A 27,944-nucleotide genomic window follows, 5' to 3' on the forward strand; every position below is an offset into this window, starting at 1 on the left:
CCACGATCTCCTCCACACCTCCCCAACGCCTAGGCGCCAAACGGCGTATCCAGGCAACAAAGCGCGCGGCAGAGGCCCGGGTTCACGTTGTCCAATGAGGACGCAGGAACCGAACTTGGGGTGGGGCCTGAATAGTCTTTGAAACGGTGGCGCCGGCTGCGGGAAAATGGCTGCTCGGCCGCGGAGGCGTATCTCTGGAATTGCAAAGCAGCCACAGGGTGACTTCTGTGATGGGGCTAAGAAAGCGACTGATGAACCTTCTTTTGCGACTTCCATGGAGTGGGACACGCAGGTGGTGAAAGGGTCTTCGCCGGTCGGCCCCACAGGGCTGGGGTTGGAGAAGCTGCCGTCCCGCCCGCGGCTGCCGAGATGGCTGCAGCCCGAGAGGTGCGCCGTGTTCCAGTGCGCGCAGTGCCACGCCGTGCTCGCTGACTCTGTGCACCTCGCCTGGGACCTGTCGCGGTCCCTCGGGGCCGTGGTCTTCTCCAGTGAGTGAGCGCGGCGCCTTCTCACTGGGTGACTGAGAGCCGGCTGGGAGGAAAGCGGGATGAAAATTTGGAAGGAAATTAACTCATTTGCCAGGACTGGGGCGGGGGGCGAATAGCTTTTTATGATATTCGTGACCATGATGAGCCTTTCTGGCTGGGAGAGGTTTTCCCTTTCAGTGCCTCACAGGTAGTCACTCTGACCTGTGTTTGCCTTCTAGGAGTCACAAATAATGTAGTTTTGGAGGCTCCGTTCCTAGTTGGCATTGAAGGTTCGCTCAAAGGCAGGTACGTACTGAAAATATCAGAACTGTCTCTAGTTATTTCTTGACTTACTGAGGTTGAAGAGCGTGGAACCGACTTGGACCAGAAGTTTTTTCCTATCTTCCACTAGGAGAAAAGTCTGTTTCGTTCATACAGTGTACTTGAAGAATGCTCCGTTTACCTGATTGTCTTGTACGAACTTGATGTTTTAACGAAATGGAAAAGATATTTGTGTAAAGGTTTTAAGATCTGAGGGCCACATTTCCCTCGTGGGTTGTGCAAGTGAAGTGAATTTAAGAAAATTATGTCTAGGAGGGGAAAAAAGGAGAAAATTATCTTCAAGTGAATCACTTTTTATAAACTGTAATCCTTTGACATAACTAGGACTTATACACTTGCATTAAACCTGGAATTTGTAATAAACTACAGCAGGACTAATTCTGCTGTAACCTAGGAACCTGGAGAAAAACACAGGTTGAAAGTTAGGTCCTTGAATACTGCCTGGTGAACTTTGCCTCGTGTCTGTACTGTGATTGATAAGTGACAACAGAGTACTCAGTGAATTCAGTACAGAGCTCAATTTTCAGTTGATTTTAGCAGCAAGACAATTCATTTTGACCATTGTTTGGTCCAATTTTAGTATTAAATAGAGTACGTTTAGGAATTCTTAGTTGCTGTACTCAGTAACCAGGAAGACTTCTGTAGCTCCTCTTTCCCAACTGAAAGATACTCCTTATCCTTCCAGGAGTGTATTCCCACCCAAAGGAAACTGGGAAGGAGTGGCGGCCTGCTTGGAATTGGTTCATTTGGGGCCCGAGGCAGAAGCTCTTTGAATATCTTCTTAGAGAGAAATACATCTAGCTAGATCTATGCTGTCCAGTACTGTAGCCACTTGTCAGATGGTGGCTACTGAGCACTTAAAACAGTGGCCATTCTGAACTGAAATATGCTGAGTGCAAAATACACATAAGATTTTGAAAACTTGGTCCAAAACATTGAATAATTTAAAACTATTGATTACATGGGTTTTGCTGTTGTTGATGTTTTTTTGTTTGTTTTTGGCCACAGTGTGCAGCTTGTGGGGTCTGAATTCCCAGACCAGGGAGCAAATCTGGCCAGGGCAGTGAAAGTGCCCAATCTTAACCACTGGACCCTCAGGGAATTCCCTTGATTACATGTTGAAATAATGTCTTTGAATACTGAGTCACATAAAATATATTAAAACTAATTTCACTTGTTACTTTTACCTTTTTTTTTTTTTAAGCAAGACTAATAGAAGATATAAAACTACTTACGTGGCTTGCATTCTTATAGACAGTACAGATCTAGATGGTTTTTAAAACACTGGAGAGAAAGTTCGATGTATTTATATGTTTTTGAAATAAGGAGAGCCATGGGACTCAGCAAGAAGAGATTTATTGTCAGGAATTGGTTCACTTGATTATGAAGGGTGAGAAGTCCCAAGAGCCATGGTTGACAAGCTGGAGACACAGGAAGGCCAAAGGTTTAGTTCTAGTCCACAGGCCTGAGACCTATGAGCCAAAGGTGTGAGTTCCAAAAAATACAGTATTGCGTGTGTAGTGTGGGACTTCATTTACCAGTAAGTTGAGTGCATTTGTTCCTTGGTCTTGTTTAGTGTCCATTGACATGAATTTGTTTATTTTTAGCCATGCAGTTATTATACTTTATTAGTACTGTTTTACTGCATAGTATATTATGTTTATACAAATAATTTTTCCCTCATCGAACCACTCTAAATCGCTTTGAGTACATGCATGGCAGTTAATTTTTTCTTAAACATTTCTTTGTAATATTTAATTTGTATAATATACTAGCAAATAAGGTAAATTAGTTACTCATATGGTTTAAATAGAACTAAAACCACATTTCTTTTAGAGGATAAAAGAAAAATAAAGTAGATGACTTGCTAGGGTCATATAATTTCTTTCTTTTTCATTTTGTCTGGGTAATTTTTTTTGTTGTTACATCTGCAAAAAAATCCTGATTTGCATTCTATTAAATTGCTTAATAAGCCCTAGTCAACTTGACTGTTTTACTTCAACTGAAAATTGGCTTAATGGTGGCTAATTTATATGGTTATGTGTAGTTTTATATGTTTAAATGTTAATCTGATTAGTTAGCTCTTTTTCTGCTTTTCAGATATAAATTACTTTAGCAAAGTAACAGTTATGTATCCATGACTGCTTTTGTAGCCAGAATTCACAAAGTAATCTAGGCTGTAATTAACCTTTCTTGAATGTGACATTTCTTCAGTCTCATTCCTATTATATTCTAGCTTTTAGGAATGAGTGCAGAGATGTTATTTTGTATTTGTTCCCTGATTTTCTTTCTTACTCATGTCCTGTTTTTTTTCCTCCAGCACTTACAACCTTTTATTCTGTAGTTCCTGTGAGAGTCCCATTGGTTTCCACCTATATTCTACCCATGCTGCCCTGGCTGCCTTGAGAGGCCACTTCTGCCTTTCCAGTGACAAAATGGTGTGGTAAGTAGACTTAGATTTTCTTCAGCAAATAAATTTTAAAACATTTTCCAGAAAAGGCAGAATGTTTGTATTAGAGAAGATGCTAAAGCCAGGTGCTATACTGCTCTTACAGAAAAAGATGGCAATGGGACCAAAATATAGTCTCATAATACATGACTATTGTAAATGTCTCATAATAATACTGCGTGTTAATAATCGTACTGTGAGGATATTCTTTCATTCCAGGAACTTTTGGAAGGTGAGGCAGAATAATGCTGTGGTAGACACTTTTCCAGCTTGTGCCCAGCCTCTGTTTGCCTCGCACAGTGGGGACCTTGTGGCCATGTCTGTATCCCATGTGATACTACTCCCGGGCAATGGGATCGGGAACAGACCTGACCTACGCTAAGCCAGTCAGGCTTTTTTACCCTAAGAATTTGAAATAAAGGCATAAAGACATTGGTCATCTGTAGATGGTACAGGTGCTGCAGTGGGGAAGTGAAAGCTCTAGGTTTGGGGTAAATATTTTATATGCTGTGTGTGTAAATGCAGAGAAATTTTGTTTGCAGAAAAAGAATGAAGCAGATAAAAGTAAAAAATAATTATGTGGCCTTATAAAGTCAGAAAAAGTTCCCTATTTGTTGTTCCTTCTTATGAATTACTTTAGATATTTCTAATTATAAATTCTACTTTTTGTTAAGCTTTTCTGTTATTTCAACAAATTGAAACATCCATCAAAGTCTTTTCATTATCATTAGAAACAAAAACAGCCATTGATAACCAGGTGCTATGCTTTCCTCAATGTGTTTTTAAGAAAATGGGCTGAGATGTGAAGGAGCTAAAATTTGAGTCCATGTCTTAACTCCAAAGCCTGTTTTTCCATTCATAAAACAGAAGTTTCCTTCTTCTCTTTTTAACGTGCTTTGATAAACCCCTTTATTATGAAGTTCTTCAGTGCAGATTTTTAACAGGAAATATGTTCTTGAGATGGATTGGGATTTGTTTCATTTTCTAGTTCATTCTTAAATAATTTTTATTTATTTAGAATTAGGTTTAGAGATATGAGGAAAAGTATCTCTAAATATATGCTATTAATAACTTCAAATCTTTAAGAAACAGTTTAAGGAATTACTTTAGCACAGTTGTAATTGAGTTTTTGCTTAGGGAGGTAAGCTTTTAGTAACAAAATTTTAATATAAATTTGAAAAAACATTATTGATTTTAAGTAATGTCTTAAGTCTTTAAAAATGAGAAACTGGACTCAAAGGTCAATACATTCTTTTTGATTAAGGAGAAATCAGGAAAACTAGATACATGTATAACTAAATCACTTTGCTGTACACCAACACAATATTTTTAATCAGCTATAGTCCAATATAACATAAAAATAATAAAAATTAAAAAAAAAAGAAATTAGAAAAGTATAGTAGCCCGAGTCTGGGACTATGATACATCTATGTCTGTGGGTATTGGAATGAATTTGGTTGCTAGTAACAGAAAACCTAAGAGTGGCTTTAAGAACAGGGTGGGACAGTCGGCTACTCCAGGATTGTCCTAGTAGTTCAGCCACGACAGAGCTGTGGGTTAGCATCGCTGGTTCTCATGGCCTTTTTCTCTTGGATGCTGCAGGTGTTAAGCATCACATCCATAAGTAGCATCCAGAACTGGAAGGAAAAGGATTTGGCAAGTGTGGGAATGCAGGAAATAGGTCCCTTAAGCTGGGAAAGCAACTGTGTGACAGTAGGGAATAAGATTTTCACAGTTAGCCTAGAACAGTTATGATTCCTCTCTTAGGACTGGGCACACTGCTGCCCTAAATAAAATCTGGGTTCTGTTAGCAAGAAAGCCTTGAGGAATGGCTGTTGGGTAGGCAACCAACAGTATTTGTCACAATGTGATTACTTTCCTTCTAACTGTGCTACACAGTCTACTGGTGGTGTGTGAGGCCTACACTCATTATAGTTATTCATGTGACCCTGGTTTTCTGGCTTTAGTTTGTCCTGGGATAATTTTGACTATTGGATTCCGGGCTGAAAAGGGTGAGATGAGGCATAGTATCGCTGATGACTTGGTAATTGAGAATGTTTTTCCTGTGAAATACATTATGAATCTAGAAATGGGTGTCAGGAAGAAGGCAGTCTTTGCTTGACAGGTATTGCAAGTTTGTTTCCTTGATCATCATAACTGTGATATGGTACTAATGTTTTCTCCTTATGCTCTCTATCTAGCTACCTCTTAAAAACAAAAGCCATAGTAAATGCATCTGAGGTGGATATCCACATCGTCCCTCTACCAGAAAAGGTTGCAGAGGTAAATTTTCATCATGGTTGTGTGTTTTCTTTAATATAGACAGTTCCTGATAATCTGTACCCATGAATTTAGGGATCGTGAAATGGTGGACACACTAATAATTCTTTATACTTGGTTTGGCATTCCGTATTCAATCTGTGATACAAAGCAAAATAGTGAAGCCATATTGTCAGGTTTGGTTCAGGAGGAGGTGGAGGGCTGCTGAGCTCCACATTCCTATTCTTCCTTTCTGTGCTGGGTATGGACTGTCATCGCTCATAAATCTGACCTCTTTGCAAGCACCTTATGCTTAGAAATCTCGGAGGAAAGAGTGTTGAGAACCGTTATTAAGGGTTCTTATTTAAATGGGTTTTACTAGTGTTTGATGGTTTTGAGCTGAAGAAAGCAGGTTTGTTTTGGTAGCTTGCTGACTCATTCTAAATAGAAATTTGGCTATTACTTTACTACCCTCAGAAGAACAACCTTAGAATTTACTCTTGGTTTTGTTTTTAGCCCTGTTAATAGTTTATTCCTTGGTAATTATACATTTAGTAACCAGGGCATTTATTTTTCAGAGTTTTATGTACTTTCTGGGATAGGAGAACAGTGTTTTGTTTTTTCTTTTTTGCACGGTTAAATTAAGCTTATGAAACCATGTTCTAAGCCAGGAATTGGCAAACTTTTTCTGTAAAAGAGCAGATGACAAATATCTTAAGCTCAACCATGAAGTCTCTACTTTTCAATTCTGCTATTGTAGTGCAAAAGCAGCCATAGAAAATATAAAATATGGATATAGTTTTCTTGGAATAAAACTTTATTAAAACAGATGGGCAGCAGGTTACCCCACAGTCCATAGTTTGCCAAACCTTGTTCTGAGCAACTACGTTGGTGAGCAGGATCAGTAAATACTGTGATTAGAAATAATTTGTATGGGAGAGAACTTCTGAAATGGCCTGAGTAACTCCATGGATCCCCCTCCCCAGCAAAACTGCCATGATTAAAGCAAATGACAAAGAAAATAGCTACCTTAAGTCTGTGGAAATTTTCTTCAAGGAATAAAGCAAATGAAGAGATATTCAAGAAAGTCTACGAAACCTTGGTAAGAGCAGTGAAAGCCTGTGGCGTTCGAGCCACAACCTGCTCCCTCCCTCCCTCCCCTGCACCTCCAGCTCAGAGGGAGGGAGACTTCATCTGGGCAGATACAGCCAAGAACATGGGGATCCTTTTCTGCTAGCTATCAGCATTTCTCATTAGAAGCTCTATTCTAGGCAAGAACAGGCATTTGTAGTCTGCAAGTTCTGCCAAGTAAAGGAAGGTCTGATGAGTGTCTCATTAAATAGAGGATGTTCCTAAAGAGAGAGAGAGAGAGGAAAAAAAAAAGAAAACCTAAATGGAGATCCTGGAATTGTAAAGTGCAATAAATAACTGAAATGAAAATTTCAGTAGAGTGGCTCAACAACACATTTGAGTTGACTGGAGAATCAGCAAACTTGGAAACGATGAGATTTGCAATCTGAAGAAAAGAAAAAAGAATGAAGGAAAATAAACTAGCTTAGATCTGTTGGATACCATAAAGCATGCCTAAATATGCTTCGGTAATGGGAGTACAAAAGAGAGAGGAAAAAGAAAAAATGTTGAAGGAAATAATGGTTCAAAACTTCCTGAATTTGATGAAAAACAATTTACATGTCTAAAGACCTTGATAAACCTCATTTATCAGGTAAGATAAATGCAGAGAGAACTATACCCAATACACAGCAAAAATGTTGAACACTAAAGACTGAAAAAAAAAACAAAAAAACAAACCTTGAAAGTAACAAAAATGATTCATTATGTCCAAGGGCACCCAAATAAGATTAATGGACTCTACAGTGATCTGCTTACGCAAAACTTCCCGATGTATTTTGAATATTCTTGAATCTTAGAAAGTAGATTTGTGCTATGTCAGAAATAAATTGGATTTTCTTTTTTTTTTTTTTTTTTTACTAAGACTTATCCATGATAACTTCATGCAACTGAGTAACACCACTGAGTTTGGTTTTAGATATGGCTAATCTAAGCTGGGGAAAAAAAAAAAAAAACTACTGAAAATCATCTACCAGAAACATCTGTGCTAAACCTGACAACGAGAGCTACCTTTGAAGGCCATTACCAATTAAAGACAGACATATGTTACTGTGAACAAAAATTTAAAAAATTCTTGCTGCTGGAAAAGAGAGGGAAAGACTGATTAATGCTTCTGTCGCCACAAGCTTTCTGATTGCACTTTATTCTTGTCTTCCCAAGTTTCGGAGTTAACACTAACCTGGTGATAAGGGCTAGGAAGGAAGGAGACCAGAAGTAGCAATGCTCAGCATCAGTGACTGGTCTTTTTTCATAGGAAACTTTGTATCTGTCACCTTACTGTGCTCTAGGTTTGTTGTATAAAGTTCTTTCATAATAGAACAAATGTACTTATGAAATGTGTTGTAATATTACCAGATCCCAATCACTAGTTTTAATCGCAAGTGGCTTCTAGAATCAGATTGAAAGTTAAATTTAAGATGACCTGATATCTGTATTTCTCTTCCCAGCTGAAAGAGAAGATAATGTTAACACATACTCGCTTAAATTCACTCATGAAAATTCTGAAGGAAGTGCCTCCTGACCAGTCCAAGCTAACAAACTAATTCAGAATCAGAGGTTGAGTATCAGAGGCAGGCCTTATTGCTGTCTTCAACAACAGGTGCTGTTTGATCACTTCTCAAGAAACATCAACTTCAAGAATGGATAAGAAATGTGGTTTATTATGTTTACCTCTAGACTGATTTTCCAAGTGATTTGTGAAGCTGTTTCTGCTACGTCACTTCAGTCGTGTCTGACTCTGTGCGACCCCATAGACGGAAGCCCACCAAGCTCCCCTGTCCCTGGGATTCTCAAGGCACGAACACTGGAGTGGGTTGCCATTTCCTTCTCCAATGCATGAAAGTGAAAAGTGAAAGTGAAGTCGCTCAGTCGAGTCCGACCCTCAGCGACCCCATGGACTGCAGCTTACCAGGCTCCTCCATCCATGGGATTTTCCAGGCAAAAGTACTGGAGTGGGGTGCCATTGCCTTCTCCGAAGCTGTTTCTAGAAGATGAGAAACAGACTTCTGTCCAGGTTTCATAGCTGTTTGTCTTATTTTGACTTTTTATCAATTTCATAATACTTATTTTTGAAAACATTCTGATAGCAAATTTAAGAATTAAGAGCCAATGTCCCATGAATCCTCTGATCTAAAGATTCCTGAGTGGCCTGAAAATAGAGTTGTACTTCTGTTAATTAACTATTATTCCTACATGGAGCAATTGTCGTATGAATACTGAGAAATCATTTTTTTCTTACATGAAATACAGGTACATACATATTCCATAGGTAATGTTCAACAAGTTAACTCCATAATACATATTTATCTTTACCTTTTCAGTTTATAACTGAAAAGGAATAGTAATAACAGGAAAATAATGAAAGGAATGGTAAAAACACCAAATATTCACCAAATGCTGTTTTCTCATTACTTTGCTTTATGTAGCACTGTGGTTCAATAGCTTATCATATTCACTTAATAAATAGCTATAAAATATTATGCTAGCTGCTAGAAATAAGCAAAAACTGCTATTCTGTATCTTCGGAGCTTATAATCTAGTTAGAGATGGACATTCAAACCACCACATGAAGGCATTTAAAATTACAACTGTAGTAAGGGTTTTGAAGAAAAGGGACAGAGAGAAATAAACACATATAGCAGGTACCTGACCTGGTTTGGGGGTCAGGGAAGGTCTTTCTGTTGAAGTGTTTCAGCAGTGGTCTGAAAGATAGTAGGAGTTAATAAGGTGATAGAGGGAACGGCTTATATGAGGGCCCTGTGAGGCCCCTCAACAGGCATGTAGGAGTTGTAATAGTGTCCAGAAACCAGAGGCTGCAAAGCCGTATTGGCCTCCTGAAGGATATTTGTTTTTATCCCAACAACAATGAAAAGCTCTTGGAAGAATTTTAGAGGAGGAATCTCATTGTGGTTGTTCTGTGATGAACGGGTGAGAGGGAGACAAGCAGACCTAGAGGGGCTGGCACTAGTAGTCAGATGATAACAGCCAAGGGGTGGTGTGCACAACAGGTAACATGGTTCAGACGTGGCTAGTAGATTTAATAGCAAGTTCTTTCCCTTTTTGACTGCATAAAGGATATTTTCCTTTAAAAATATTTGAGAAAGAAAATTCTGACTTGCCTTATGCTTTACAGTTTGCAAAATTTGGTTACGTAAGGAGGAAGCCTCTGGCAACAAACGGTACCAGAAAAGCTCTATTCCTGAAGAATGAGACCCAATAATAGTCTCTACTGAATCATCCTGGGGTTTGTACTGTGTATGGTATGTCTACCTCAACATATTTTATCTAAATTAAGCTTGTCTTATGTAGCTATTTTAACTTTGGATTTGCTGTTTTGGTAAACTTTCAATGGAAAATTAAATGCTTAGACTTGACATCTAATTAAGATGGCTGACTTTAAATTTTTTTCCCAAATACAAATCACGTTTACTCTAGAATCAAAGTCAGATATAGTAGACGTGTGTCAAAGTAAAGGGTAAAGTACATTCTCCCTTATATTTTTGAGAGGCACAGTAGCTAGCAATGTGGGAGCCAAATGATTTGGATTCAAATTGTGGCTTGGGTACTTATTAGCCATGAACTTGAAGAATTAAACTCTTCTTTTAAAATAGGGGTTAAAAGCTAACTAGGGCTAGTGAGGATTAAATAAGTTACTGAATACATCTAATTAATTGAGTAGTCCTTAATAGTAAATGCTCAATAAATGCTAATTATTATAACTTTAATTCATGTGGACAGACATAATAGGCAGTAATATTTTTCACATTATTCTGCAACCTGCTTCTTGTATAGCACATGTCACAGCTTACTATACCAGGCCTCACCAATTACTTAACACTTACTATGATTCAGTCATATGAATGCATCAGAATTTAACCATTCCTATACTGGACCCTCATACATATCTTTGCATATCTGTCCAGGTATTTCTGTAGGAGTGATTCCTAAAGTGGAACAGAGTCAAAGGGCATGTTCATTTACAATTTTGGTATATGCCTTTATAAATGTTGTTATTGATACTCACAAATGACTGACTTTTAAACAAGCCTTAGTGGTATAAGAGCTCCTCTGGAAGTCTAACATCAATGACTGGCTGATATTAATAGACTGTAAAGATATCATTTAGCATTGTATATATGTTGAATAAAAGTATTTTCAAAATTACGTGTACTTAAGACTTCCCTGGCGGTCCAGTGGTTATGACTCTGTGCTTCCACTGTAGGGGACATGGGTTCAACCCCTGGTTGGGGAACTAAGATCCCGCATGCCATGTGGTGCACCACCCCCCCCAAAATCCACATACTTGTAAGAACAAAAAAATTGCATATTGAAGGTTTCCAAGTTGTACACTTTCAAGCTCCTCAATTAATGGCAGAAACCATCTCAGTTTTTGTTAACTCCACCATCTAGCACAGGACCTGGGAGTAGAATGTATCACGGTGTTAAATGAAGTCTCAGAAATCAAAGGAAGGAACTATTACATTAGTTGTCACATCACAAAAACCACATAGCTTGTTCTTTGTTAACAGCCAAATCTCAAGGAAGCTTGTAACATCTACTTTCTTAAATTTGAAATAACTCCTTTCCCCTGAACCTATGAGGTATCTTAGTGTTAAAACCTCTTTAGTTACTTAACTTTTTAAAGTTAAATATAAAAGCATCTTAAATGTTTTATGTATTTCAGATAGAATGGATTATCTGCAATAATTTTATCATTACTGAACTTAGCTCACTTATTTCCTTACCAGAAGCTACACATTTGCTCCTAGACCTAGCATAAAGTTGGTCCTAAATTTAGGTTAAAAAAGGGGATGGCATAAGGGCATACTTTAAATGTGGTGCCTCTTTATTCATATGGTTACCTGTTTTTTCCTTGAACTACACCAGAAACTGCTACAACTTGTTATCAAGAAACCCAGGTTGTTTGTTTGACATCTGGAGCCTACCTCAGCACACATCTGTGAAGAGGCTCCTTCTTCAATCTCCATAATTTACTGCATTATTACAATTACCCATTCCAAATAATAACACAGTAAAATTTCAGTGCATTCTCAGCCCATGCTGCTTTATTGCCAAAATATATATGTACACAGGTGCAGAGTTTCTAACTCTTACAGCAGTTCCTTTTTACAGCAAAGAATAAAATTTCATCTACAATCCCAAAGATGCATAGATTAGAAAGCAAGCGGCCTTTTGTAAAACTCCAGTCAATGAAAGTCTTTTAGCATTATCTTATATACCATGGGAGGGAGAAGATGCTGAACCGTAAAAACAAGCTAGTGAAGTAAGTCTATGTGAAGGTTATTCTAATATGAATCTTTTAAAATTACCAGTGATAGGTGGTTTTAAGGTAAGGGTGAAAACATTACTGTTGCTTAAGGACTGATGATATTATTGCCAGAATACTTATCCCTGGGAGAAAAAGATTTTAATCTATGGTGTGGCATACCATCACCAAAGGAGACAAAATCTGAAAATTCTAACCTTAACATATCTATTCTGACTTAAAGGTTTAGAAGTATGAGTTCCTGGAGAAATCTGTGATGTTTGGATTTCTAATATTAACATTTTAACATGCCCTAGTGGAATAATGGAAACAGAGATTAGAGAAACTCTGTCCTTCAATCTTTACTGGTTTGTTTGGCAGACATGTTATCCTTAAGTAGCAAAGAGAAACTTGACATATGGGATATACATATGGGATATGACGTTTCACTTCCTGAACTGAGTGAAATGACTATTAGTAATGCAATTTTTAACTACTGGAAAGTTATCCAAAGGTATTTGGAATCAAATCCCACAGCAAAGATTAAAATCAGGTTGAAATAATTTTGGAAAAAATATTGTTCAATCACAGAAGGTGAAACTGGATGGTGCCTAGTGAAAACCAGTCTAATCCTGAATTCTCTTCTACTTAGGCCTCTTTCAGATACAATGAATCCCATTTGTACATTTGTCATTATCACATGTTCTTACATGGGTTATTTCAAAATCAGAAATCATCTCAAAAAATTGTAAGCTATCACAATAAACTGGTTTATTTTCTACATCAAGAAAACAAATGACAAGGTTTTTCTTCAAAATGGGAAAAGCTGTTCGTTTTACCTGTCATAAAAAACTTTAAGCAACAAATTATGAAGTCTAACCAAAACATTAAGGATAAAACTCAGGCTATAAAACTTTTCTTTGAAAATTTGAATACAGGAACATAGAGAAACCAAACCATAGATGTGTGTATATTTTAAGGACTATTTCCATAAAATGTAAAGGGCTCCTTTGCTGGAAGGAACTCTTACGGCTGGTTAATAGCAGTACCATCCAAAGAGCTGCCCAGTTACCTGAAAATCCTGGAACATCTGAAATACGTGCATTATAGTCTCTATTCACTTTCAAGATTCTAGTCTTTTTTTTTTTAAGATTCTAGTCTTAAAAGAGATCCAAACTTAAGCCACATAAACTTTATCAGACAAATCCCATTCCTGGTTATTTCTTCCACACTGGCACTCCATACCCTTTCTGAAACTCTGCACTTGATTATTAGAGCCACAGCAGCTTTTTACTCAACATGCTTAGTTTGTGCTTTTTGTTTTTAAACATGCTTGGGGACTAATGGAACCAGGCAAGAGGTTAGAGGGTGAGCACTGTTATGCTCTATTCTTGACAGTCTGAATGTCTTGTGGTTGCCCCTGTTCTAGCTCCCATTTTCAATGGAAGAAAGAGTCTTTACTTACAAAATGAAAACTAATGATCCAAACAATAAATTCAAGATAGTGGTTTAAGTCTCTATTGCTTCATTACTAATAAATGGATATATATAATTAATAGTAACCACATTAACACTGTACATTTTCAACTATGCATTAGGAATATTATACTCTTAAGAGTTATGGGCCTGCCACTATTGCTCGTACTTTCATCCAGACCCAGTTTTAATAAACATGCAGAGTAAACTCTTTGACTAAGAGGAATTAGGGGAAATTACAAGGATACATGCAGTTTCCACTGAAAATATAGGTTAATAAAGTGATTGCTTAGAAATGCAGGCAGCTGCTCCACATCTATCACAATGCTGCTTCAGAATAGAGGTACAAAAGTCACACACAAAAAGGTTAAAATTAGGACCACTATTCAGTTATAAAAGGCTTAATTGCAAATTCTGGTCCTTTCGGGTAGAGAATAATGTAAAAATTTGGGAAAAGAGTACTGACAGATGCCCTCTGGAGCAGTTAAGTTTTCTTGGCCATTTACTGACAGTGATGGCATAGAAGAGCATACATAGGTGGTATAGACGATGAAAACGCTCTTAGGCAGAATGGTTTCTGATTCACATTAATGAGCATACCTGCACAGCTCCCTGGGGAAAAGGAGTTTATGAACAGCAGAGCTAATACAATGTAAACTCAAAAATCAATGCCCTGAAGTTTAGCATAGCCCTCTGCTTTTGAAAACTGTTGGCCAAGGAATCCTTCCAAACATGGTATAATTAACAGCCAAGCAATGTTCTGAATGAACTAGAAGCAATTTGCTTGTACCAGCAGCACCATGAGAATGTAAACTCCTGGAGGCCAAGGGTCTCTTCATATTTTGCATATCACAGGTACATAAAGAGTAAACACGGGATCACAATATTGAAAAATAATCAACCATACTTTGAGACCACAAAAACTTAAGAGCACATTTGAGCATTTAGAACTATTAATGTGGCTGTTGAGGGTAATCTTTAATTGTTCTAAGTAACTAAACTGTTGACATCACTGTAATATGCAGTGGTGTCCTCATGATCGTGCAGATGTCTGAATATTGCTTGGTTATTCCAATGCCTCTGACACCAACTGAAGGCATAGGACATATAAAGAGGAGCTATAATCATTTAATATAGCCTTTCTCTATCCTTTGGAGTTGCCATTTAAGAATTTAGTATTCAAGAGGCACTATTTTCTTAGATCCACTCTATTTATCTTTCAGCTTTTCCCCCTGGGAAACAATGGAACACACACTTTTTGGGAATCTTCAAGGTACTAAATGGCCAAGATGAACATGAGGTAAAAGTAGTCGCCCTTGTTCCACCATTACATCCAGATGTGAGAGCTGTGTTATTCTTCAGATCAAGAAAAATAGTTTGCTGGGTTCCTGTTGTAGACCACAGGCCTTGGCACATCTACATTAGATGATGTACTGTCTTTGGCCATTCCTTTCAATCCTTTTGCTTAACACCTTTAAATCCTAACTCCCCTATACTAATAGGCATGAGGAAAAGCCAGTTATCCAAGCTCTTGGTTTGTTTTTTAAACCATAAATATATACACACAACAAACTTTTCTCTCTTTAAAAAATGTACCCAGGAAACTAATGGAGAAAGATGAGGTGACAAAGCAAAATGTACACCATTTTATAAATGGCCTGTTGCTAAAAGAAACGTCATGAGCAAAATCCCCACACGATGAGCTTCAGTGGGGATACATCAGCAGGAGTATGTCCAGATTAAGCATCAGATAAGGTTAATTTAATGAAGCTCTAAAGAACCTCTGCTCTAGCAACCAAGTAAAGTATTTAAACTTTGACTTACACAACAGTTGCTATTTCTCACATAATGATATATTCATGCACATTCATAGTTTTTTTAAGTACCTTTATACATTCTTTATCCAAAACATCTTTTTCCTTTCATGGAATTCTGTTGATCACAGAGTCTCAAATTCAAGTAGTAGTCTATTGTACAACCTTGCTAATGCAACTTATTATACATGCAGAACTGTTATTGCTACTGAAATTCTACCTCTTGAAAATTATGAGCTTGTTTTATGGCTTTTTTTTTTGCAACAGGAAATATCCTTTCCTATATACTCTGCTATTTTGCATTCATTACCTTTTCAGAGGTATTTTTAAAAACGTTTAAATGCTTTTCATAAGTGGATTCTCCCAGGCACTAAACTACTTGAACCAAGCGTACAACCACTTTAAGTACAGTCAAAGAACCTAAACCTGGGTCCCCGGAGATCTGCTGCCCAAGAGTCGATTTGTTTAAGCCTGCTTCTGCACGTGTCATACCACATTAAAAATGTTTTGCATTTCCTATCATACGAACGTAGAATCTGTGTATCCTGAACTCTCCTGAGATCTAAAAATCAACCCAGAAAACTGCCATTTCCAAGTTATCATGAAAGCTTTTAGAGGTAGGAATTTCTTTTCTACAGAAAGCTATGCTTTCAGAACAAAACAAACTTTTATTTCTACAAGGAAAGCAAAAAAAAGTGAAAGCTGTCTGAGGCAATTACTATAACCAAGCGGAGAATTAATACATGGCAGCCTAGGTAGGCTCCATTTAGCTACATTTCCAATTCTCATCAATACACAATTCAGCAGATTTAGAAACAGGAAAAACCCATGAGAAATTAATCTAGGACACTCTGAACTACTGATCAGTGTTGTTCTGTTAACATGTAGCATACTGTAGATGGAAGCATAAATGGCCTGCAGATTAGAAAAACAGTCACTTGAGCAATAAACAGAATCTTGGTAACATGCAAAATATAAAATAATCCGATGCAAAAGGAGTGGGAAAACAATAAACCTACCAGACATACAATGCGAGAACAGTGTAAGAACAATCTCACTTCAAACTTAAGAGAGCAAAGCCGAATCATGAAATAGGGCCTCATTTTGATGTAAGGTTTCATAAAGACACAAAGGCAACTGCTTTCCAGCTACATCATGGAAAGCTTAAATATCCTCAAAGACAGTATCTCATGTTGTGACCCCACATTTCTATTCCAAAATGAGTACTTTTGGCTTTAATCTCTTTTTCCCCAGGGAGAATATCACAGATTCAAATATTTATGAAAAAAAAACAAAAGGTCTAGGTTTCCCAATCTTTTTACACTATTAGTTATTTTCTGTAATTCATCCTGAAGTTTAAAGTATTACTAGGCTCATGCACTATCCCCTAACATGGCACTACAATATGCTACCAAGCACTAATGCTTACAAAACTATACACATCTCAAAATGGAAGACATTGGTGATTTTGTTGTTCTTAAACAACTTGTAACATTTGTCCACAAGTATTTAGAAAAAAAAATATACATATATATATTTCTATTGCACATATCCCGTTTTTGTTCAACTTTTTAAAAGAAAAAATGCCAGCTAACATGGATGAGCAAAGTAAAGGAAGTAGGCACAGCTACAGACCGAGGCATAGTCCTGCCTAAAATTACAGCTTTTGCCATCATGAAGTGGAACAAAATACATCAGGGAAAACAATGTAGATGCAGTAAGTAAACAATGGGCAAGTACAACTGGAATATATCCATTTTGTTAAATGCCATCTGATGAAAATCATGCAAGATGCAGACACAATTTTAAAGAAAGCATTCAGCAGTGGTCTCTTAGCTGTGAAATGAAAATATGTAAAGCAACTTGAGAAGATGAGTCTGATACACACACACATATTTAAACAAGCGGGAAAGACAGTTTGGTGTTGCTGGTACACGTCTCTTCTATACCCTGCCAAATGATTCTTGACAAAAAAAGGGGGGAAGATGGGTTTAACAAACAAATGTTGATATTTTCAATGTACCAACGGGACTCATATAGGCAGGTTCCATTCCTAAAGCATTCCTACACTGTTTTTTAACAATTCCAAAATACTGAGAAAACATCAGGAAATGGCTGAGAAGTTACTAAGAGAAAAATTCAAGTTACCTTTATCCAAGCTACTTTGACTATGCTTTACCACTGAGTAATTGCTCACAATTAAAGGAAATTATATTTTATCTATATTATGTAATTATTTTGCAAAATGTTTTATGTCAATGCAAACTAGCTGACCATTAACTAATGATTAAGAATGCTCAATTATTTTCCACTTTTGGCTATTTCTATCACTCTCAAATTCTGATAAATCTTTCCCAAAATTTCAGCAGCACAGCACATATGGCCCTGGGCAAACATTCCCTATATCACAGAGATGATCGAAGATGATTTGATCTTAATTTCATCGAAGCAGCTTTAAATTCTTTCTCTACTCACAGACTTATTATAAAAGGTTTCCTTCTTATGTAAAGACCTGGAAATTCATACAGTGGTCCTCTGTTGATTTGGAACTAAGGACAGCTTTACCCTATAGACTGTTCATCAGATAATATATGTTTTAACAGAAAGGAAGTGCATTACTTTTCTTAGTGGAATTATTTTTCCTGTTTGAGGGGGTTTTTTTCCCTTTTTTTCAGACTCTGAATTTTTCTAAATCTACACTGAACCAATCACGTTTGGGTACATTTCTTCTTGAGGTCCATTCTCTGATGAGAAAGTTCAGTTCCAACTGGAGAAAGTTACCTGAGTCCAAGCCTTTTCAGTCAAACATTACACCTATGGCCTAGAAAACAAATAAAATACCCAAGAACCCATCTTGGGTCAAAGGAAAAAAGTTATTTATGCTTTTACAAAAAACAGAGCTGTAAGCCTGTGAAATGCCATAAACTCAGACATAAAGCATTTTCACTTCTTTTTCCTAGGGGAAAGGAGTAATACGGAAACTTTCCTCCTTTTTTCCTCTACTCCTCTATGTCCATAGCTGAGGCAGGTCATACTGTAGGGTCCATCATATCCTCTGAACAGAAAATCCACTTATGCCACTTTTCTTCCAGCCTTAGCAGCATGTAAAACCAAGTCTCAAGTGCTATATAAGACTCCACAAAAAAGAATGAAGCACTTTGTAATACAGTAGGTCTCTCATGCTACAGAAGTGAAGAGGGTTCCATCACTGGAGTCAAAACTGTTGTTTCCTTTTACCAATCTTTCACTAAACCCAAGCATGCATTCATAAGGTTAGCATCTGCACAATGTGGTCATTCCTTAGATGAATGAAAAAACATTTAAAAATACCAAATACCCAAAGATTTCTGAGAATGAAGTCAACCACAGCTTCCTTCTCCAGGAGAAAAATTCCTCTTATCATCCCAAACTGTGGGCTTACATATGTAAAAATAGCTATTTATAGGTTTGTGATGGTTTATTCACATATGGAAGTAACCTTGTGATATCTTGTCTTTTTACTTTTTTATCACATCCAAGGGTTTTATTGCAAAATGGGACCTTTGTTCTTATCTAGTAAATCCATGTCAAAGGATAAGCCAGGATTTAGATACATATGTAAGCCATCTCTTTAAGCATCTCTTTCACTTCAAATTAGAACATATATCTGGAATTTACTGTTGCAAGTCTCAACTGTGCTTATCATGATAGTGATTAAAACTGGAAGACGTTAAAAAAACCCCCAAAACCCTGATGTCATACCGATACCTGCTATTTATATTCAGTCTTCTTGTTTGGAACAAAAGGTAAAGAATTTACAAATATCACCATCAAAGCATCTGTTTCAAACCAGACATCAGCCTTCAGCTTTTGAAATAATATCTTTCTGATTGAGCAAAGAGCAGCTGAAGATATGTCAGTAGCTTCTCTTCCAGGAGAACCTGGCAGAATGACTCCACCCCAGGGCTTCTCTGTGCTGAATCTGAGTGGGGAGCAAAAAGAAGAGCAGCCTTTCCAGTCCAAGTCATGGAGGCAAAGTGTAGAGAAGAGACATCCACATTTCAACAGGGAAGGTGACCAGATAAGAGAAGTAGGACTACCCCACTCCAGGAGACAATGTAGAAATACCTGGAAATACAAAATAAATTAAAAAACAGAAGGATTAAGATAGGTACTTCTACAGGAGCTTACTTTTTAAAAGTAGTATTTAAAAACCCAGGGGAAAAAAAACTGCTTGGATTGCATATTGTTTAAAAGAAAATATCCAACCACACCACCAAATTCAGTATTACCAGAAAAGCAGAAGCAATAGCCAGAAAAAATAGGTAAGTATACACAAAAAGTTAGATTTATATAAAAACTAGTATTATATAAAATGAGATACACACGTCAATTTCATGTTACACAAATCAGTAATATATGCCAAGTCTTTATAGCCATGAAATGATTCTATGTAAAACATCTGTGTTTAAAAGCAGTACTGTACTTCAAAGGTGATGTTTAAATACTTAATAGGCAAAACCATGTGTATCATCTTACTCAGAATTATCTTTAACTACTTAAGACTAAGAGTAAACAATAAAAAGTTTGTAAACTATAACCACAGGTAAAACAGTATGTACTGTACCATGGTCATCCAATGTAAGCATGTAAAAACAGCAGCAGTTCATTGGAATTGAACATAACACTTAAATTGTAAATATTTGCAAAAGTAAATCAGACAAAAAAGGACAAATACTGTATAAAGTCCACTTACATGAGGTACCTAGATGAGGCAAATTAATAGAGAAAGAAAGTGAAATAGAGGTTACTAGGAACTGGAGGCATTGGGGAAGTGGTGAGTTAATGACTACAGGGTATTGAGTTTGGAATGGTAAGTTCTGGAAAAAGACAGTGGTAATCGTTGGACAACAATGTGAATATACTTAATGCCACTGAACTGCACATTTAAATACAGTTAAGATGATAAATTTTATCTATATGTGTGTGTGCTCAGTCGTGCTCGACTCTTTGTGACCCCATGGACTGCAGCCCACCAGGATCCATGGGATTCCTCTGTCCATGGGATTCTCCAGGCAAGAGTACTAGAGTGGGTTGCCATTTCCTACTCCAGGGGATGTTATGATTCAGGGGTTGAACCTGTGTCTCTTGCATCTCCTGCATTGGCAGGTGGATTCTTTATTACTAGTGCCATCTGAGAAGTCTAAATTTTATGTACATGTGTATATAAAATAACAAGTTACAAATGCATATCGAATGCTTAAATTACTTAAGCTTACAAAAATGGCCAATGGTGACTGGCTAACCAGTCTTCCTAGCCCTCCATTTTTAGGGTATGCAACAGAGATTAAACAACAAAAACCTCAATTCCAAACTGAACTAGCAAGACTGCTGACAGTTCTGATTTAAAACCTACAAAAGGCAAATGTAAATTAATTCAGAATCAAATAGAAGGAAAAGAACTACAGAACTTGCCTTTGGTATAAATGCAGCAGAGGAAATGAGAGGAAAAACTGAGAAGATCCACAGACAGGCCTTTAGAATGCTATGGAGAACAGAGCTATTTCATTATAGAAACTTAATCTGGCTAGTTCAAGGTTTGTACCAGCCACTAGACTTTTCTGTAGTTCAGTTTTAACTGGTAGTAATCTTGAAGGGGAAAGCTAGTTCTTTCTACAAATAAATATGCTGAAAGACTTCTATGTAAACCAAACAAGTTTTTTTTTTTTTTTTTAATGTGCCTTTTCCTTAATGCCACTGCAGCTACATGGATGAACCTAGAGATGTCATATTAAGTGAAGTAAGTCAGAGAAAGACAAGTTTTGTATGATATCACTTACATGTGGAATCTAAAAAATGATTTAAGAATGTGTTTATAGAACAGAAACTGACTCACATAGAAAACAAACTTATGGCGACCTCCATAAGTTTGTCTTGTGTCCTAAAATGAAAACTCCACCAGGAAGGAACCTGTTTTGTTCACTGAAATCCCAAGCACCTAGAATAGTGTGTGACCCATAGTAAGCACTTAATAAAAATCTGTTGAATAAATGAATGAATAGCAGGGCTCTTAAATACACTTAGCCAACATGAGCTAAAATTTTAATAGACAGGTTCTAGAGTCTCCTGGAAAATCCCATGGAAGAGTTGGACACGACTGAGAGACTTCACTTTCACTTTTCACTTTCATGCATTGGAGAACGAAATGGCAACCCACTCCAGTGTTCTTGCCTGGAGAATCCCAGGGACGGCGGAGCCTGGTGGGCTGCCGTCTATGGGGCTGCACAGAGTCGGACACGACTGAAGTGACTTAGCAGCAGCTGCAGCAGAGTTAGAAGAAACTACAACTATACACTGTGATCTATAAAACTTACACATACATTCTGTAAAGGTGGTGCCTTACTAGGCATTTCTGGGTCCCTAAACTCACTTGTTTACTGCTGCTGATGATACAGGAAAAAAGTAATTTACTTTTAATTTATAAATTTTTTATATTAAAAAATTTGACTTAAGAGGATGAAAAGATAAAACAGGAATTTTCATTGTAGCTCTTGTGCCAGCTGGATCTGAGTCAAATGACTTTATGTAGTAGTCAGCTTCTAAGGTGTTCCCCCCTTATTGCTGCCCCTGGTATTTAACCCCTTTAATAATCTGTTCTAAAAATGAGTCAAGGCTGATCTATGTAACCACTGTATAATAAAAAATTTTGACTGCCCCTGTCCCTAGAGGGAGACTACAAATCTCGGGAATTTACAGTAAGTGAACCAGTGGAAATTAAACAACATACTCCGACACAACCAACAGGTCAAAGAAGAAATCACGAGGGAACTTTGAAAATATCTTGAGGCAAGAACTTCCCTGGTGGTCCAGTGATTAAGAATCCACCTTCCAATTCAGGGTACATGGGTTTGATCCCTGGTCAGGGAACTAAGATGTTACATGGCAACTAAGCCTGTGTGTTGCAATGAAGACATAGTGCAGTCAAAAAAGAAAAATCTTGAGACAAAAGAAAACAAACACAATATACCAAAACTTACAGGATGCAGCAAAAGCAGTGCTGAGAGAGAAATTTATAGTTGTAAATGCTTAAATTGAAAAAGAAGGGTATCAAATCTACAACCTGACTTTATATATTAAGGAACTAGAAAAAGAGTAAAACTAAACCCAAAGCAGCAAGAAGAGAAAAATAAGTATTAGAGCTCAGATAAATGGAGAACAGAAAAACAACATACAAAACCAACAAAACCCAAAATTGGTTCTTACAGGGTCATCGGAATCCCTGAATCTGCAGCCAGTTGGTCAGAAGTAGAAGTGTCCTGAGGTTCCTTCAAAATACAGCTGACATCTAAAGTAAGGGCAGTCTTCTTGGGGGTCATGTCCTTTGACTTGGGTGGAGGGGTCTGCATTAATTCCAGATGGTTAGTGTCAAAATTGTATTGCAGTATACTAGTTAGTGTTCAAACAATGAGGAAAAGAATGAGGAAGTGAGTGACTAACCTCTGAGGCAAGGTCAGAGGTGGGATTGAGGCTCGTGCCTTGTTCTGGGATAAGCCAGCTGCTGTATCATAAGGACACTCAAGCAGCCCTGGAAGAGGCTGACAGTGGAAGGAACTGAGGCTTTCCACCACCAGCATGAACTTGCTATCCATGTGAACGAGCCACCATAGAATCAGACCAGATGACTACCATCCCAGCTAGTATCTTGACTATATAACCTTATGAGACGTTAAGCCAGAAACCATCCAAGCTGCTCCCTAACTGCTGACCCACATAAACTGTGAAAGATAATGAATGTTTATTGTTGTTTTAATCCACCAAAATTTGGGTAATTAGTTATACATCAATAAATAGCTCATACACTTTGCTTCCTCTAAGGATGTGAAGAATGATATACCATAGGAGTTAAGTACTTTCTTACTTTGCTACGTAAATTCAGAACACATTTCATAAAACAAAGTGGGTATCACTGTCATTCAAATTAAGTTTTAAAGTGTCCTATTTGAAACAAATGGAGGGTTAGACAGTTTCTGCCCCCAAATATGGATAGACTATACTAATATAGATCTGCTTAAGTAGATTTATTTCCTCCCTATAAATGAAAGTACTATACACCTTGTTCTGCACCCTGATTTTTCCTTTAAAGTATACTAGAGATCATTCTCCACCAGAATTTAAAGGTACTTTGTAAATACAAAAGCACTTACTTTGTAAGTACAAAAGCACTGATTAGTGTTTATCAGTTCCCTATAGATTTATAGGTTTCTATACAAATGTAAAATTTCTATTACTCAGGCCCAATATGGAGTCCCTTATGCTAACCCCACATCACCAAACCAAGACTTTAATACCTAACCTAACTGCAGTTTCAACCTCCTGCAGAAATGTAACCTTTAACCAGTCAGTCTGGAATTGCCCGGTCAGCAGGACCCTTCTGTTCCTCTTAGGAGGATGACCTTCCCTGAAATAATGTATTTTTTGCTAATAATTTCCTGTTTCTGCCCCATTCCCACCTTTCCTCTTCTACAGCTCAGTGGAGCTCCTTTCTGTCTGCTAGATGAGAGGCTGCCTGACTCATGAATAATTTAATGAAGCCAATCTGATCTTTACTCTGCTGACATAATTAAAAAAGACACACACACCCCTATGTTAACAGCAGCATTATTCACAATAGCCAAGACGTGGAAACAAGCTAAATGTCCAGCAACAGATGAATGAATAAAGATGTGGCACATATATACAATGGAATACTACTCAACTATAAGAAGAACGAAATAATGCCATTTGCAGCAACATGGATACAACTAGAGATTACCATCCTAAGTGACGTCAAAAAGAGAAATACTGTATGATATCACTGATGTGTGAAATCTAAAATATGACACAAATGAACCTATTATGAAGCAGAAATAGACTCACAACAGATTTGTGGTTGCAAAGGGGGAGTTGAGGTAGGAGACAGATGGAGTGGGAGTTTGGGTTACTAGATGCAAACTATCATATACAGAATGGATGAATAAGGTCCTACTGTATTAACATAAGGAACTATATTCAAAGTCCTGGGATAAACCATAATGGAAAAGTATATAAAAAAGAATGTGTGTGTGTGTGTGTGTGTGTGTGTGTGTGTGTGTGTGTATGTATAATTAAATCACTTTACTGTATAGGAGACATTAAGACAACATTGTAAATCAACTATACTTCAATTAAAATTAATTAACTCAGCTGAATTTTTATTCAACAGTGCATGGACTTAATTAAGGTTATAAATCCAAGCAACAAAGCCTTTACTCTAAAAGCATAAGATAAAAGATGCTTACTAATTAAAGGGCACTTATTCTGTTTCCTCCATTTTTATTCCTTTTCTTAATATTAAAATATACATAGTTGGAGCTTTTCACTTACCTTTTTTCATTTTTTAATTGTAAAATACACATAACATACAATTTACCATCTTAACCCTTTTAAGTGTACAGTTCAATGGCATTAAGTACATTCACATTATTGTGCAACCATCACCACCATCCATCTCTATAACTCTTCGTATCACAAGACTGAAACTCTGTACTGATTAAATAAATCTTAATTTCCACTGCCTGAAGCCCCTGGCAACCATCCTTCTACTGTCAGGCTCTATGAGTTTGACTATATTTAAGCACCTTATAAAATTGGGATACAAGATTTTAATCCGTAAAGCAGTTGAACATGGAATGTTTTCATATAGTATAATCAAGGTGTAAGACTAAATAGACATTATGGGTTGAACTATGTCATATGTCATCCCCAAGTTCGTAGTTGTCTTACAAGTACCTCAAAATGTGACCTTATTTGGAAACAGGGTCACTGCATAAGTAATTAAGATGAAGTCATACTGAAGCCAAATGGGCCCCTAATCTGATTAGTGTCCTTATAAAAGGAGAATTTAGGACTCTGACATACACAGGGAGAATGCCCGGTGAAGAATGGAGTTATGCTGCCACAAGCTGAAGAACTATCAAAAACTAGAAGAAAGGCCTGGAACAAATCCTTCCCAAGTGCCTTCAGGGAGAGTATGGCCCCCCAACACCTTGATTTTAGATGTCTGATCTCCAAGTCACCCACTTAGTAGTACTTTGTTATAGCCCAGGAAACTAATACAGTAGCTGTGAACCCTAATTTGCACATAAGGTTACTGTCTACTATGAAAGCACTGTCACTTAATGCTCTTCGAGCAGCAGAATGTACTTTACTTCTGTGGTAAATTCAGAATAGATTCATACCAAAAGATAATAAAGGTGTACTGAAAAGGCTTTATAATTCAAATTTAAGTGAATATACTCTTAAATGCAGTGGGGTACCATTGGAGAAGGCAATGGCACCCCACTCCGGTACTCTTGCCCGGAAAATCCCATGGATGGAGGAGCCTGGTAGGCTGCAGTCCATGGGGTCGCTAGGAGTCAGACACGACTGAGCGACTTCACTTTCACTTTTCACTTTCATGCATTGGAGAACGAAATGGCAACCCACTCCAGTGTTCTTGCCTGGAGAATCCCAGGGACGGCGGAGCCTGGCTGGCTGCTGCCTATGGGGTTGCACAAAGTCGGACACGACTGAAGCGACTTAGCAGTAGCAGCAGAAAAGGCTTTATAATTCAAATTTAAGTGAATATACTCTAAAATTTGCCCAGTAACATTTATATTTTATCAACTGATCTCCTACAGTCTACTTAAATCTTTCCTCCTTATCCAACAAAAATTATTGGTTTGGGCAAATGATCAAATTTTTATTTTCTTTTATGTCTAATACATTGCTTTTGTTGAAAATAAATGATTGAGTGTAAATCTAGCTATTTCTAGTGGCTATTTCTAGCCACTTCCATCTAACTATTTCTGAACTACTTTAACAGTATTTGAAAGCGTTAGCTACTTTTACTCACTTGCCAAATCCCGAGTTCAGCATTTTGTTTTCTTTTTGAGATGAATATAAAAGCACCTAAATGGCAAGGAAACTGTTCTTCCTGCAGTAAGGGGAAGAAAAAAAATTACAGTAAGGATATAGCCCTCATTTGTGCTATATGCATCTATGTGCATAATTATCCAAATGAACCAAATAAGTCTTAAAACATTATAAAAAACTATTTGGAAGGAACAATCAGAAAAGAAGTTACTCTTTATCTGCACTGGCATTAATTTTATAAAGATGTCAAAACTCCTGAAGCAGTGGTTCTCAAGTTTTTAAACAAGGTTCCCCTTGAGAATCTGATGATGCTGTGGACCCTCTCCTGCCACAGAAGACCTCTGCTTTAGTAAAGATGACCACTCCCCTGTTTCTAAGGTAGGAAGAATGTTCTGCCCCATATTTTCTTTACTTTGCTAAATGAAAAGAAAAAACTACTCCAGACAAAAGCAACAGAAAGGTTTTATTTCTTCACCCGGTATTTTCAGCTCTGCTAAATCCAGGGCCAGCAAAAAGTGTACCAGTCACATTCATTTGTATTACCACACGTCATTTGAACCGGGCCTAACTAACGTGCCAGTTTCAAACAGCCTTCACCAACTCAGAAACCTAGTAACAGGAACCCTTCCCCCAATTTAACTGAAAGACCGAATAAATGTGAGGGCTCATAACAACTCAAATTACAAAAAGACACATCCCATAAAGTTAAACAAAAACAGAACAGAAATGCCTGAGTATTATACTTTGTAATCTCTCCCCATTAAACAAATTACTTTCTAATAATAATCCCCCAAACTCTTCCTCATTCTCTCTCTCTAAAAAAAAAAAAAAATATATATATATATATATATATATATATATATATAAAAATTAAATTGTACACTGACTCTTTCAGCTCTGGAAAACTACGGTGAATTTTATCTACTCAGCCGAGACTAACACGCCATTAGGCAACTGTCAGGTCATACAAGGACAAAGCTGCTTTCTCAGACCTTAAAAAAGTTTGAGAGGTGGTAGTGGGAATAAATGGATATAACAAGAGTTAAGCAAGAGTACATACATGATACACACACTCAAACTGAAATCCCCGGGCGGGGTGGTGTGGGAGGGTGGGGAACCTGACCTGTTACATCAAATCTCAAGGTCAACGAGACGGGGACACAAAATACTCAGAACTCGGACAGGCCTCGATTGAGACCCGAGACTCAAGGCAAAACAGTGGGCAAGAAGTCGTGAGACGAACAGAAACAAACCAATAAAACTAAGATATTCTTCAAAGATAAACTGATGGCCGACACAGAAAATGCCAGATATACAACAGCGTGGGTGCAACCATTGGGGAACGAGCCGAAAGCACAAATGCAGCCAAAGCCAAGGCACTGACGTCAGTGGCGGAACGGTTTTGAGAAGTGGCTCAATACACCTTTAAAGGCAGGGGCGGCCGCCCTAGGGCAGCTCAGAAGGAAACCAGCGCCCAGCCAGGGCCCGCACCAGCTGCGGGCAGCCTCTGTGCACTCTATTCCTCGGATAGTTTGGGCCGCGCCACCTCCTGCTAGTTCCCCCGTCCCTAGCCTTCCCGGCTTACCTCGCACGGGCCGGCAGAAGCACTCCAGTGCCCGGGGGCCGGCCCGCCCCCTGGCCCAAAGGCCAGATAGCCTCAAAGAGCCTCACTCCGCCATCTTCGCTCCTTCTCAAGTCCGCCAACTCTGCGGCGGCCGTTTCCAGGCGCCCCGCCTCTTCCGCTAATGCTGAGTACAGATTGGATAATGACTTGCGCAGGCGCGCTCTTCTTCCGCTGTAGGTTGGTTGGAATGTGTGTCAATCAATAGCTC

General features: G+C 37.8%; 1 protein-coding gene and 1 long non-coding RNA gene across 3 annotated transcripts; one reads left to right on the top strand and one right to left on the bottom strand.

Annotated features, from left to right (window-relative positions):
- The first annotated feature begins 140 nt into the window (after window positions 1-140).
- On the top strand, window positions 141-8,480 carry OIP5 (Opa interacting protein 5). Its single transcript, XM_006066243.4, has 5 exons — window positions 141-488; window positions 707-773; window positions 3,130-3,252; window positions 5,460-5,541; window positions 8,094-8,480. The coding sequence occupies exons 1-5, from the start codon at window positions 167-169 to the stop codon at window positions 8,187-8,189; spliced, it is 690 nt and encodes a 229-aa protein (XP_006066305.3). The 5' UTR covers window positions 141-166; the 3' UTR covers window positions 8,190-8,480.
- Window positions 8,481-11,683: 3,203 nt separating this feature from the next.
- LOC102406738 lies at window positions 11,684-27,861 on the bottom strand. Of its 2 annotated transcripts, XR_328225.4 has the most exons (4): window positions 27,698-27,861; window positions 26,093-26,173; window positions 22,444-22,580; window positions 11,684-19,308 (listed from the first exon to the last, which is right to left on the bottom strand). It is a non-coding gene; the product is annotated as an uncharacterized LOC102406738 (long non-coding RNA). The 2 variants fall into 2 exon arrangements; XR_328224.4 differs by lacking the exon at window positions 22,444-22,580 and having other exon boundaries at window positions 27,698-27,854.
- Window positions 27,862-27,944: the final 83 nt, after the last annotated feature.

Source organism: Bubalus bubalis, chromosome 11 (genome assembly GCF_019923935.1).
Source record: "Bubalus bubalis isolate 160015118507 breed Murrah chromosome 11, NDDB_SH_1, whole genome shotgun sequence".
Lineage (NCBI taxonomy): Eukaryota > Metazoa > Chordata > Mammalia > Artiodactyla > Bovidae > Bubalus > Bubalus bubalis.

What these genes read in the sequence shown, in the direction of transcription:
- OIP5 (XM_006066243.4), top strand. Translation starts at nt 167, where the DNA reads ATGGCTGCTCGGCCGCGGAGGCGTATCTCTGGAATTGCAAAGCAGCCA. An exon ending in GAAGGTTCGCTCAAAGGCAG is followed by an intron (nt 774 to 3,129) that starts GTACGTACTGAA and finishes TTTTTCCTCCAG; the next exon opens with CACTTACAACCTTTTATTCT. An exon ending in TACCAGAAAAGGTTGCAGAG is followed by an intron (nt 5,542 to 8,093) that starts GTAAATTTTCAT and finishes TTCTCTTCCCAG; the next exon opens with CTGAAAGAGAAGATAATGTT.